Source organism: Panicum virgatum, chromosome 4K, assembly GCF_016808335.1.
Source record: "Panicum virgatum strain AP13 chromosome 4K, P.virgatum_v5, whole genome shotgun sequence".
NCBI lineage: Eukaryota > Viridiplantae > Streptophyta > Magnoliopsida > Poales > Poaceae > Panicum > Panicum virgatum.
Window position 1 is genome coordinate 7784862 of NC_053139.1, and position 14830 is coordinate 7799691.

General features: G+C 43.0%; 1 protein-coding gene and 1 pseudogene across 1 annotated transcript; both read right to left on the reverse strand.

The window, feature by feature from the left end:
• Positions 1-1373: 1373 nt before the first annotated feature.
• Positions 1374-11209, reverse strand: LOC120702927 (annotated as a pseudogene).
• An 889-nt stretch (positions 11210-12098) lies between these two features.
• Positions 12099-14292, reverse strand: LOC120705030 ((+)-neomenthol dehydrogenase-like). The gene is made up of 5 exons (XM_039989571.1): positions 14188-14292; positions 13839-14082; positions 13690-13764; positions 13367-13561; positions 12099-12641 (listed from the first exon to the last, which is right to left on the reverse strand). Exons 1-5 carry the CDS (start codon positions 14223-14225, stop codon positions 12261-12263), a joined length of 933 nt encoding a protein of 310 aa, XP_039845505.1. The 5' UTR covers positions 14226-14292; the 3' UTR covers positions 12099-12260.
• Between the last annotated feature and the right edge of the window lie 538 nt (positions 14293-14830).

Sequence of the window (14830 nt, forward strand, 5' to 3'; positions counted from 1 at the left end):
CTGCTTTCTCTCCCCACTGCGCCGCTGCGCCATGGCCGCCGTGGTGGTGCCCTCCTCCTCCGATGGTGTGGCCACGAGCTGCCCAGCGAGCGGCGCCCGCGCCGGCCTTGGCAGGTGCCCGCGCGGGCCATGGCCGCGGGGCGAGGCAGCCGCGGCGAGGCGGCCCCTCCCTCGAGCAAGCGGGGCGGGACACGCGCGGTGGCGTGGCGAGTGGGGCAGCCGCGGCGAGCTGGGCTGGCCGGCTGCGACGGCGCGGCGAGCAGGGCGGGGCGCGCGCGGCGGCCACGGCCCCTGCTCCCTCCGGGCGCGGGCGGTGCGCGGATGGAGCGCGGCGGCGTGGGTCCCTGCGCGTGGGTGGAGCACGGCCGCGTGGGCCATGGCGGGGCGCGCGTGGCTGCCGTCCGTCGGGCGCTGCTCTTGCCTCGACGCGGGGTGCGTGGTGGCGGCTCCTTGCGGCCATGGCGGGGCGGAGCGAGCGGACCGGGCGTAGAGGACGATACAGGACGTCCTCAGGAATGGGGGATCCTCCCTCGTCCTGGATGGTAGGGAATGCTTTGGGGAAGACTGCTGCAGACAATTTTCCTTTACCGGCGTCCTCTAGGATTCGTTAGAGGACGCCACTGCGAATAGCCTTAGATCAATCTGACATAGTAGAATTTATCTAAAGTGAACTAGGGCTGTGTTTAGTTCGCGGGAATGTTTGAATTTTGGTACTGTAGCACATTTCGTTGTTACTTGACAAACAGTGTCCAATCATGAATTAATTAGGCTTAAAAGATTTCTCTCGTGCTAATCAGTTAGACTGTGTAATTAGTTATTTTTTAATTACATTTAATGTTTCATGCATATGTCTAACGATTCGATGTGACGGGTGCTGTAGAAATTTTTTTGAGAGATAAACAGGGCGTAGTATATAATTTGAGACGGACGGAGAAGTAGACGGCGGGCTCTTCTGCTAGTTCACTTTTTTAATAATTAAAAAAATTAAAAGGAGCAGGCTTCTGCTTGTTAACTTCGATTGATCGATGGTCACTCTCATGCAAAAACCAGCCCCAATAATCACCGACTAACCTAGCTATCCGTAATAAGCTGCCGCTGACAAACGGCAGCAGCAGCCTCCCGTTACCTTCCGTTTGTTTCATTTGCAGTGGCCAGCTATCTATATCTCTGACTAGCAGCAGCAGTCTTAGAAGATGCAGTGGCCAGTGCACAGGCCCGCCTGCATCCCATGTCAACAGATTGTTCAAAATGCCATCCTAAACAAAACTTGAACCAGAGCCAACTCATTTCAGGAAAATCTAGTTATCACGATCACTAGGACTACGTATACCCCTCTATTTGAACGTCAAAATATACCAAAGGAGGCAATAAGCTGAGTAGCTAAGCAGCTTGCTTCCATTATTGCTCATAGGCACAGCCTAGAGTTCGGCCGAACAACGACCAGAAAGGGCAACCAGCACTTACAGACTTGAGCAGTTGATGATAAAACCTAAGTATGCAGATTATTGCTGACATTTATTACAAGGACTAATCGAAGTTTTCAATCTTGATTGGAGTTATGTCATCAGCCACGTTAAACTTCCCCACCAACCTTGCGAAGAACACCATCTCCTGCTCCATGGTAAATTTGATGTTCTCAGCCTGCTCCAACAAATCCACACCAACTATAAGCAATACTCCATTGCACATTTACACTGCAATTTGACTACGCGCTAGTAGCTAAAGTGTTTAACTTGATATAGATAGCTGCAGAAGTGAGCTTTATTAGTACTCCAAATATCAAAGCTACCAGAAGACACAGGGAAGAGTCGAATGTGTGGTGGGGTATAATGAAAGAAAAAAGGAGAAACCACCATTATACCTTGCGAAAACCATGTGGTTCTCCTTCATACTCAACTAAAGCAACGGGAAGGCCTTTCTCCTTTATGACCTTATATATTTTCGTTGTCTGCTCTGGCGATACAACCTGCGGATCAATGAAGTTGGTAGATATATATAGCATTAGACAAATTGAATAGCGTAATCCTTAAACACTTGCATGATAACAAATTTAAAAATGAAGATGACACATGGGTAAGCCAACCCGAGCAGTTTTATTTTAAAATGATATTAGATAGTCAGCAATCTTCAGGCATATCATGAAATTCGACTTGGGGCAGCGTATCCTCAATTAACTATGTAAGTTCAGGTTTTGCTTCTTTACCGTGTCTTTCAACCCATGGAAAAGAATCAGCGGGCATGTAAATTTGTCAACAAAGTTTATCGGCGATCTCTCAAAGTAAGCCTGTTTATTACCTGAAATATTGGAGTAAAGTTATATTGTCAATAGAACTATGAAAAGAGTTTAGATGACCAGCTTCAAATATAGATCAGTGCAAGTTTCATACCAACAAGGTTATCAGTGTAGTATGCCTCAAACTTGTGTGAGCCTGCCCTCAATGAACTTAAGTCAGCAATCTGCTTATAAACAGAGCACAACCCCATATGTATCAGTACAGCTGCGTTAAGCTGCAGCTAAAATATAGAAAAATGACAGTTGAAACTTGCCCCAAATAAAGAACAACCAGCCATGAATGTCTGTCTGAAAGCAAGGCAAGCCAAAGTTGTGAATCCGCCAGCAGATTCTCCTGTTATACAAAGCCGATGCCCATCTACTCTTCCAGTTTCCACCTTCATAATCAGCATGGAGTAAGCATATACATTTATTTTTCCTTAGTACCCAATGTACATTATGAAATGCATTTGCCAGCCCGAACAAACCATATGCATTTGTCAGTCCAAAGAAGCCATACCAGAAATGTAGCACAGCTGCAGGTATCATTTACATCGACAATGCCCCATTGTCCTAAAAGTCTCTCTCGATATTTCCTCCCATAGCCTTCAAGAAAGTGAAGAATCACCAAGAAAGTAAATTACTGTCCTCAGATTCACCACATGATCTTTGACAGAAAACAGAATATGGTGCTTGTAAATAAGAGGATGGAAAAATTATGTTTTCAGAGGATATAGTTCATCATCGAATAAACCAATGCATCGGGGTCTGCAAGTATAAAGAATACATGGTTCTTTGTCCAATAATTAGCCGGGACTAGAAAGAGCCAAGTACCTGAGCTTCCTCCATAATTGACATCAACAAGTGCCCATCCTCGGCTTGTCCAGTACTGCACATTAAGATCCAGAATCCCACGTGCTTCATCCGTAGGTCCACCTAAACAATTTTTGTGATGGAAAGAAAAACTTAGTGATGCTTTCCTAAACTAATGGAGAAAGGATTTATTTACTATTCTTGCAATTAATCACAACTTTATTAGAGAACTGACAGTACGCGTAAAGTTAAAACAGAGGGATTACTGTCGCTTAAATTGTACTAAAAAACTTGTTAATGAAACAGAACATCGTATTAGCTGATAATTTATGAAAATAGTATAGAGATTAAATGCATTAAGAACAACAAAGGAAATATATGTATAATCTATGAAAACTTCAAACAAACTATTACATAAACCAGAGACAAGAAATGATCTGGTTGATTACCGTGGATTCTGACCAATAATGGAGGCTTTTCATCTGATGAACCTTGGAAACTAGGATTATGTGGAGCATAGAAATAAGCATACGCATGTTGTCCAGGAATTACAGTAGGAAACTCAATAAATTCAGGCAAGCTAAAATAGGATTCATATTTTGTAACATCGTCTGAGGAGGACCAAACTATAGAGAAATCAGCTGTCACTGTTTTCTTTTCATCTAGAGTCACCTGGCACAAAAAAAAACAAAGGATAAAGCTAGAAATTCCGTGCCAATACTTGGCATGAGACAATCAGTAAATTAAGGGTGTAGAACCTTTGCTATTGATACTGGCAAACTAGCAGATGCACCCTCAATATAGAAACATCCATCTCCTGAAATCTGGCAAATTAGTAGGATTTGTGTTAAAAGAACTATTGTGTTAACAAATTTAATAAGATATCCTAATACAGTAACATGATATAATAGCAAATTGCATGTCTGTAACAAATTAGTAAGGTAACAAATCAGATTTTTGTTCTCACTATGTTAGTTACAGCAGAGAAGGGAGTGTCAATTGTTGAAAAGGATCCTGAATCATGATCAAGCACCCCAACGTATGATCTTCCATTTTGTCTGGAGGAGAAAAGAAGCTTTACTATACTGAGACAGTTAACAGTAATACTAGCACAAATGTAGCAAGCACCATCAATGTCAAAACCTGTAACAACAAATGATTTTGTTACTTGAGTCATCTTTTCCATTGAAAGCATAGGAGCTGGCACCAAAAACCCACATCGGCTTTGAGAATTCAGCATCCAGAGCATATAATTGTATTACCACATTGTTCTGCTGATTCTGCCAAAACAAGAATTAGAGCATATACCAATAACTTGTTAGAAATTAGAAACTTAGAAGAAAAAGGTGATAGAATACATATACAAATGATTAGTAAGGGCCTAAGGGGATCACAGAAGCTCTGTATAGTTAACCTACCTAAGAACACAATCACACCAATATAGGCAACTTAATAGAAACAAATGCAAGCATATGGAAATTTTACCCATTTATAGATATTCCAAAATCCACTCTGCCGATCTGTTATGAAGAACAGCTCCCCTAAAGCAAAATTGATTGTATTAAGCAAGGTCTTTCATTAATTAAGTCCTAGCTAATAAAATGCTATGCAAAATCCCTATTGAATATTTTTGACATGTAGAAAGTCAACAATTCACATGAAAAAAAGGTATTGGACAAGTACAAACTTTACTCTACAGTTAAAATACATGAAGCTACAGCTCAAGCTTTATGCAAGTACCTTTTGAAGACCACTTGGGTTCTGTAGGAGATTCTACTAACGTTGGGTCTCCACCAGCAATGCAAATTTTCTTTTGCACTTCTCTGTAGAAAAGTACAAGTAGCAATAAATATGTAAATCTTGGAAGAAAATCTATGGAGCAATACAATCATGGGTCCTAGCTAATCCGTGCAGCTTGGATCTCTTCATGCAGTGAGAAAAAAACTTGAGCACTGGTCATTTTTGTTAGAAAAAAAGAGGAATAACAACAAAGAACCTATGTTCCAAATTGATCATCAAATTCAACGACCAAATATCTGATGCTCCCATTACCTGCCCTCGATGCAGCAACTTAAAGTTATGTACCACCTCAAACAGACAAGGATTCACTGTGAACTGTCTAAAATTATATAGTGTGGTCCCCTAAAAATGTGGAGTAGTATAAAATGCTGGCTTGTGATGAAGAGATGTTGCAAGTAGGTATGAAAAATTTCGTGCTCAATCATTAATAGACAATGATAAAGGACCAAATAAGATCCCTTTGATCCTAGTAGCACATCTAACCCTTTTGTCAAGAACAACTGCAAAACACATAGCATGGAACTAAGACGTTACCCTTTGTCAGAGAAATATCCAACCCACAGTTGTGATTTATCCCATGACATGTGCGGGTTACTCCATTCAATCCATGCCATACGTTTTCCAGATGGATCGATGCGTGGGAAGGCATAGAAGTCATTGCCACAGACCAGTACGGTTGGTTCTGAGAGGCAGAAGTTGCAAAAGTTTTTCAAATAAAGAATTAGGGAATAACTTACTGCAAAGGTACACACACACACACACACGAAAGAGTTCCATACCACTAATTTCACGATCATGTATATTTAAAGCAGCAATTGTTGTGACGGGACTTGAGCTTTTATCGCGATGATCTGCAGTCAAATGGGATTGTTCCTTTTATAAATAAAACTAAGTAATAACAAGGTGTAGGGAGCACTATTAACATGCTGCATGAAACAGGAACTACTCACCTTCCATTACAGTTACGTAACGATCAAAGTGATGATCGAAAACGCCATCTGCGTAGCGGACTGTTGATCCGGTATAATCTGGGGTCACAGGTAGTGGGGAAGTACCTAAAACCAAAAGGTAAACGATAGTAGATCAGTAACAACTCAAAAATTTCCCATATCTTGCCGATAGACCTGAGCAAAAGAGGCCTAGCCTGGCTTGGCCAGACAGTTCGGCCTGAGCTAAACGGGTTAAGGCCTTCTCCATTAGAGGGGCGACATCGCCAGAGGACGTGGAGGTGAGAGATGCTACAAAGAGAAGCATGCAAGTACTTGAAAAACATGCACAAATAGGGAGTTGCATTGGAAAACGTTCGAGACTAGCGTTTATTTCCCCGGCTAGCGAGATGCTTTCAGCACTGTTCACTAATTAAAACTAGCAAGGTGGCCCGCGCAAATAGCGCGGGTATCTAGTTTCTCTACTAACATTTGGTATTTTTTAATTCGAAAAATAAATTTTGTTTCGTTGTTTCAAGAGCATGTAAATTCCTAGTCCATTAAAGTTATATTACTAAGGTAAATCAAGGCTAGAGATTAAGGTAAATTAAGGCTAGGGTAACCTCACAGGATAATCAACGCCATTAAATCATCATAAACATTAGCGCTATTTATTATTTTATATTTTTCAACTACGTGGTAATTTCTAAACCCTCTTAATATTTAAAACTTATTTGTATTTATTTGTTGTACTCAATGAAGATCTCATCCGCATGCTCAATTTTTATCAAATGTTGTATAGTCTAACTTCGCTCGATCAATAGATCTATTTGTAGTTCATATGTTTCTGATTTCAAGATCTAATCAACCAAAATATTTTCTCATAGATCATTTGGTTAGTTCATATAGATTGAGATATTTATATGCATTTTCATAAAAAACATAGATATTGTAGGATTCCAAAATTTTCTCATAATTAAACCACCGTCCATTTGCAGATAATAATGCCTTATGCAATGCCTATCAAAATAGCATAGTGCAGGCTTGCAACCCTTGTGCGCGAAGCTTCTCCCATTCTTATGTTCTTCAATACCCTTCTACTGTAGCTCATCGGGATCCCATCTCTTCCGGCCCCTTCCTCTTCTCCTTTGGTGTCTCGCCGGTGGTGAGAGGGAGGCGAGCCAATCCCCTTCTTCTCTGTATATTATGGTATATTATCTATGACCTGTTGTACTCAGATGGATGCTCGGCGGCTACACCGCCACTCCCTGCTGTTGCAGCTATTGCTGGTGCCATCGCAGTCCTCATCGCCATCTCCATTATGGTAGCTGCAGGTCAAACCCGAATAAAGATTCCTTCCCTCCCTCTTTTTCTTCATTTTGCTCTGCCCGACCAAATCTCTCCCCTTACTCCATTTTCTCTGTCATGTGGTTTGGCTCCTCCACTTCCTCCCTCTTTTCACCCTCCTTTCTCTTGCTTCAAGGTTTCTACTTGAATCTGCTTGTTTAAGTTTTAATTTTGGTTAGAGTCATGGTAGATCCGCTTACTCGTGTAGTGAATTTGCTTGTGTTTTTCGCAAGAGTGAATTTGTGCGGTCTTTGCTTGCTGATTTTCATTGTGATTCTAGTTTGCTTCAGTTGTTTCCCCGCCACCTTTTCTATTGAAGCAGCTTTGAGCTTTTATCTCTCTAGAACCCCTAGAGCCTTTGTTGTGTTGCAAGCCTTCCCCGAATTTGAGGAGTCCACTTTTCTACTCGCTGGCACCACTTTCATTTGCATCATTGGGTTGGAGGTGTTGTTCTTCAACAATGGGATCTTGTTCCTCTTCCAGCCTCCTAGCAGGCTTCTCCACACTTGCTCCAAGCATCATTATGGGCCCCTTCGGATGCCCGTGCCTCTGGTGGCTTTGGCCGGGGAGCTTCATGGAAGTGATGATGGTGTTTTGCAGCTTGCACGTGGATTCTTGTGAGGTCGCGCTTCTGTGATGCGTGGAGGTGTTTTCATGTGTCTAGCCATTTGGACCTAGTTTGTAATAGGCTCCTCTTTAGGGGTGACTTTTTGTAAGACTACAACTTCTAAAATATATATTATAAATTTATTTGTTTTATTAAAAAATGGCATAATGCATTCAGTCCACTCTTAGTTGATTTCTTGTTATAGTCTGCCGAGGTTACGACTGAGTCTACCGGTTATGCTTCCCCTATCATATAATTATGCTTTGCTACAATTAAGTGTTGTCTAATCTTTACTTTTATGGAGTTTTTATTAAACGCGGATCAAATTTATCTATTTACTAATCGTATTTGGCATGGAATTTTTTTGTCATATTCTAACTTTCTTATTTTTTTATTACAAACTTAGCTATTTATTAATTGTATTTGATATGGATTTTTGAGTTTTCTTATTTTCTAATTCTAAATTTATCTATTTACTAATTTTGCTTGGTATGGACTTTTCTACCATATTCTATTTTTTATTTTTTTAGTTCTAAACTTAGCTATTTATTAATCGTATTTGATATGGACTCTTGAGTTAATCTAGACCGTTAACTAATCATATTCAATATGTACTGTTTTATCACTGTCTATTTTTTAATTTTTTTTATTTTGAATTTAGGTATTCTAATCTTATTTGTCATGTACTCTTTAATGATTTTTTATTTTTCAAATTCTAAATTTAGCCAGTTACTAATCATATTCGGTAAGAACTTTTTAATTATTAATTGTATTTGATATGAACTCTATGGGTTAGTTTAGATGGCTAGATCTTTATAAAATCCAATAATGTAAATTTCTCTCTATTTTAGATTAACGTGAGAATTTGTAGAATCTTTCCAAGAACATGGCAGCATTTTTTAACACTATTTAATTAATTAATATAATAGATAGTATATATTTCATTTTGGGTCGGTGATATGCAGAGGTAGGTCCGGATTTTTTTTTCAAAACTGTCGTATCAACTTAATGTAATGATCCCAAAAGAATAATGCAGATTCATTTATATTGTCAAAAAGCTACTACTATTGATCATGTCCATCTTCTTCATCACAATGGTAGCTCTATGGCATTTTAAATGTTGATTCTTCTTGGAGATAGTCGGATCTTCATATGTCATTAGTGTTGCTACCTCATATCACTACTCCCTCCATTCCAAATTATAAGACATCCCGAGAATCTTTGAAAGTCAAAGCAATCTCAAGTTTGATCAAGATTATAGAGAGAAATATAAAGATTTATGATATCAAATTGATGTATTATGAAAATATAACTAATAAAGAATCTAATAGTACTTAGTTTATATAATAAATGTCATTATTTTATTATATAAATTTGGTTAAACATAAAAAACTTTGACTCTCGAAGATTGTTGAAATGTCTTATAGTTTGGAACGGAGGGAGTACAACATAGATGACTATTGCAAAACTATCACGTGCTCTATCTCAGCTGCATCTGTTATTGTGTGCAGGAACGCTGCACTTGTTGCGTGGCCACCTGATGCCTGCATGCTCACGGAGGTTGGGAGCTGTTTTTGTCGCTAGTCACCTGATAACGTGTTACTTGGCTCCAATGTCAGAAGGATAGTCCAGAATTATCACGACTCTATGGCCGTGATCGTCTATTGGCTTCCATGATTTCTTCACGTAAACACGGGACTTAAATTTTAATACTTTTGGAGGACAGCGAGGGCAAGTAAATAGATGCTTTAGACTCCCGTGATCTTTTTTTTCTCCCGTGATATAGGTGGGTGGCTGAATTTACATTGGTGTGTCATTGGATTTAAGAGAGAATCATATTAATATGGAGACTAAATAAGGGAGTTGTAGTTGATATGGACTCTTAGGACTACTCTATAATATGAAGACTGAATAAGAGAGTTGTAGTTGATATGGATTCTTAGTACTACTCTGTATCGTTAGATCTTCATAAAATCCAACGGTGCAAATTTTTCTCTTTTTTAGATTAACGTGAAAATTTCTAGACCCTCTCGGCGAACGTGGTGGCTTTTTTTTAGAATCACACAGTACAACGAAGACGCCCACAATACACACGCACACTCACACCCTATAAATACACATACGCAAACCCTACCTCTATGAACACCACCGAAGGACTAAGCACCGGCAGTATTAAGATAATAGATAATATCTCAACTAGCGAAGTCGCTATCCTTTGGAGGTGGCCTAATAAGCTTGGCCCGACACTCATTGAGGTGATTTTAGTGGCTTGAAATAACAAAATCAAAATTATTTTTGCATTGGAAAACGACGAACGGACCTAATGGGTGGGCTTGGACATACTATACTTTAGGCCCAAAAAGAAAATAGGCTTTTTCCAGCCCGGCCCATACTTTGCTCAGGTCTACACTCTACATCCGAGGCTGAAGAAGAGATCGATATACAGTGACACCTTTCTAGCAATCATGAAGTAACACTTTGAAATTCAGAGGAAATAAAAGGTGGTTACAGTATAAAATAGAAAATGAAAGCTAAATTAGTATCAGCGCGTTCCAGGATATATGTACAGTTGTACACTGAAACCGTAATCACTAATCAGCAGCCAGCAGGAATTTGATGGTAAATTGGCAATCCGTAGGCTCGAGGTCCGTACCTCCTCCGATGGTTTGCTTGTAGAGACGCTGGTCGCTGTAGTTGGAGAACACGACGGTGTCCCCTTGCACGGCGAATGCCCCGGATCCGCCGCCGTACTCCTGGGCGAGCGTCCGCACGGCGAACCCCTGCGGCGTCACGTCCAGAGCTTTGCCGCCGGGCTCTGCCGCCTCCCTCACGAGAACCGAGGCCCTGCCAGCCGGGAAATACCAAAGCTTTGCCTGATGAATCATCATCTAGCACTACGCACGCATCCATGGGTTCCTACTTCCTAGAGACGAGGTGTGGAAATGGGATGTTCTCCGCGAGCTTACCCTCCTTGCTCTGGGCACTTCTCGACCCAGACGAGGCGGCCGTCGCCGGCGACGGCGAGCCCCTCGACGGTCCTCCCAGCGACGGACGCGGCGGCGGCGGTGATTGGCGACGCCCAGGACCCGTACGGCGCGGTCGCCTTCTCGGCGGCGACTGAGGCGCCGGGATGCATCGCGGCGGCTGGGGCTGCGATCGGCCGGCGAGGGAACAAGGGACAAGGCTCGATCGGGATTGTGGATTGGAGAGATCGGTCGCGCCGCGGAGTAGATGTAGGTCAAGACTTCAAGTCAAGTGATGATGAGTCCTAAACTATACAAAACCGGCATCTCTTTCCTCGTCAGCGGAGGCCAAGAGGCGCCGGGCGCGTCCCTACCCTCACCGGAAGGAGACCAGAGGCGGCATCCAGGGGCGGCGCCGCTTGACGGGGACGGCGGAGGCGACTCACGTCTTGCCGCCCGGCGACCGAGGTCCTATTTTAAGCCGAGACGGCCAAATGAAATGGAATCCTCCGATCCTTTCTTTTCCCAAGACGGCCAAGGACATTGAACCTGCTGCCTGCACGCTAAAGCTTGTGTGCAAGAAATATGCCCCACGAGGGTTCACACTATGATTCCTAGTGCATACAATCCAAAAAAAAAAATCTTGTATGCATGAAGTGTTAAATGAAATTTATTTGCAAAACCTTTTTAGAGATGGGTATAATTTTTCGCGGCGAATCTAATGATGGTAATTAATCAATGATTGGCTACAAAAGTGATGCTACAGTAACTATCCTGTAATCATGCGGACAAAGGTCTTATTAGATTCTTCAGGGTTTCTAGTACGGGGTTCTGGAATTGGTTTTGTAAACTGGCTTTGTTTAACACTGTAATTAGCGGTCAGAATTTCCTAGTACACGCTAGTACAGGAAACCAAACAGGGCCGAGGCTACTAGTAAATTATTATTTTGGGTTCAAGAGCATGGTTGGTTTAGTTCCAGAACTTATCATACCAAAATTAAGTCATGCTAAAACATGATGGCCATGCCAAAATTTTTCTTGCCAAAATCCGAGCAAGAAACTTTGGCACATGAATACATGGTGACACGTATTATGGGCAGTATTTTTATATTAAAAATAGTATAAATAATGCATTGATAATGATAGAAATAGTATTTCTCTGGAGGCTTCGCCGGATGTATTTCTCTGTTACTATCTACATACAAGATATTATTTTTGTGGTAGATAATAACAGAGAATGTTAGTGAGTACATGATTTCCTGTGCATGCTCTAAAGTCTTTTACGGAAATGGAATAGATTGTAGCTACATAATTTCCGGTGCCTCTTTTCAGATTTAAAAAGTCACATTGTTGTAGTTTTTGGCCATATCTTCGTCGAAAATGCACATTTATTTATATAATTCTGTTGTTGCAGTCAATCCTTTACTGGCAACCTCACACAAGCAAACCAAGTTTTATCAGCAACCTCACACTCACACATGCAGGTGTTGGCGATGGCCCCGTACCCGGCCAGTAGTATAGTAGTATCACGCTCACACGAACGGCGCCTCCTGGCCAGAGGCGAAGTACTTGCCGGTCGGTCCGCCGGCGGGCAGCAGCGCCACCGTCACCACGTTCCTCGCGCCTTGCTCCGGCGTGAGGAGGCCGGCGAGCCTGTTCATGTCGGTCTTCACGAAGCCCGGGTGCGCGCAGTTGACGCGCAGCTCCGGGTGCCTCCTCGCCAGGACCCTCGTGTAGGCGTTCACGGCCGCCTTGGCCACCTTGTACGCCGAGAAGCCCACCGGCCACCCGCGCGCCTCCACCGCGCCGGCCGTGAAGTCCTCCATGAACGCGCCCAGCAGCTCGTCCAGCCTCTCCTCGCTGAGCTTGCCGACGTCTTTCAGCTCCTGCTTGAGCTCTTCGCTGACAAAATACTGCATCGACAGGGACAACTTTTCAGTTTCCATGCGTATCGTCTGCTGTACTACGTTAACAAGCACGGCACGAGCACTGGATTTAGACAGAGTCACTACTACAAAAACAGCCTTTTGTCCCGGTTCTATATGGCCATTTGTCCCGGTTTTGGAACCGGGATTCGGCCGCCGGGACAAAAGCGCTGGAGGCTTTTGTCCCGGGTGGTAGAACCGGGACAAAATGTCCCTCGCGATAAAAAATATTTGCGCCCTGCGGGATTGGAACCCAAGACCTATTGCCTAGCACATGGCTTCCTTGCCAACTCAACTAAGTAGTACATGTGACTCAGTAAAGAATAACTCTCTTTTGAACTATCACGTGGAGGGGCCTTTTGTCCCGGTTGGTAACACCAACCGGGACAAAAGGGGCCTTTTGTCCCGGTTGGTACCACCAACCGGGATAAAAGGGTCACCCTTTTGTCCGGGTTGGTGTTACCAACCGGGATAAAAGGGGTTGGACCTTTTGTCCCGGGTGGAGCCACCAACCGGGACAAAAGGGGGGCCTTTTGTCCGGGTTGGTGGCTCCACCCGGGACAAAAGACCTCTGTCCCCCCCGCTGGCCCGGCTAGCCTTTGGACCCGGGACAAAAGCCACCTTTTGTCCCGGGCCCAAAGGTAACCGGGATAAATGACTTGGAACAAAGGCCTATTCTGTAGTAGTGAGTGTTAGAGAAGAACTACGCAAACCCTCAGCTGGCCGATCACGGAGGAGACGTTAACAATTCTGCCATCGGTAGAGGATTGCAGCAGGGGCAGTAAGGCTTCGGTGACGTTCTTGGTGCCGTAGTAGTTCGTCTGCAGGGTCTCCTTTGCAGAATTGTAGGTCTCCCGGGTGTTTCGCCGCATCCATTCAGACATCTGGCCTTCATCCATGCCAGCAAACTGTTGCAGGAACGGGCACATGCATTCAGAAGCAAATGAACTTATTCAGTTTGGCAAAGAGAAGGATTATACATTCAGAGATGAATATCGGCTCTGTTTGCTTGGATGTGCACACAGATCGAGCTCACCGGATCCTCCACGTTTGCCGAAGGATAAACAAGGTCTGGGACGTACTCAGCACCACCGACGGCGGCGTTATTTACCTATCAAATTACTAAAGGTGTTAAGCTTTGAGTTGAGAATGAACTAACTATAAAACACAATAGAATAAACTTGCCAGGATGTCGAGCTTCCCAACACGGGCCTTCAAGAAATCTGCCAACCGAGAGATGCTGCGAGCATCGGTGACCTCCAGCTGGTGGAAGATGACATCGGAAAGCCCAGCTCCTCTGAGCTTCTCGACGGCGGCTGCGCCCCTGGCCTCGTCCCTGGCTGTCAAGATGACGGCGACGCCGTTGCCGGCCAGCTGCCGGCACACCTCCAGCCCGATCCCTTTGTTCCCGCCCGTCACCGCAGCAACCCTGTCACCACGAGCCACTTTTATTTCTCCGTGTAAAATGATACGGCGACCTGATGACACGACTGCTAGCCAGAAACGAAGCATGGAATGGAAAGAAAGCCCGCACCTCTTGCTCCGCCAATCGGAGATGACGCCGCCCTCCATGAGCGGCCAGCTCAAGCGAATGGAGCTCAGATAGATAGAGACCACTTATACAAGCGGTATTGCATTTGGCATAGACAGTGGTTCAGAGTTCAGACACCGCCACTCCCTTCGTCTTTTCTTAAATATTTGATATCATTAACCTTTTCTCTCGGACTTTGACATGCAACTTTTTTTCAATTAATTAGCTAAGTAAAGTTATTGCAGACAATTTATGCGTGCCTTGCATAAATGTTTGTACGAAGGACGAATTGTCAAATAAATGAAAAAAAGTAATATCTACCGATACTCCTTCAGTGGCCCATAAAAAATACTAATACAGGATTTACCAGATAGATTAGTGAAAGACATGTAATTTAGGCCATTTTTAATGCAAGTTTCGTATGAGTTTCATTCTTGTTAAATGACGTTTCACATAGACAAAAACGATGACATGTCATAAAATTTATGAGGAGAGAGAGGGGTCAGGTTTCATTAAGATGAAACTTGGTATATACGGTAACCAAAAGCTTTGAAAACCAAATGAAACTCCATTGAGATAGTTTGAGTTTCATTTCTATATATTCATCAACTCTTATTGGTCACTTAGATGAAATATTCAAGTGATA

Bases quoted from the DNA above. Each gene is read 5' to 3' on its own strand.
- LOC120705030 (XM_039989571.1), bottom strand. From the start codon at position 14,225: ATGGAGGGCGGCGTCATCTCCGATTGGCGGAGCAAGAG. The intron at 13,562-13,689 runs GTGAGCTCGATC...TTCCTGCAACAG, and splicing joins CGGCAAACGTGGAGGATCCG to TTTGCTGGCATGGATGAAGG. The intron at 12,642-13,366 runs GTTTGCGTAGTT...CTGTCGATGCAG, and splicing joins CCGTGATCGGCCAGCTGAGG to TATTTTGTCAGCGAAGAGCT.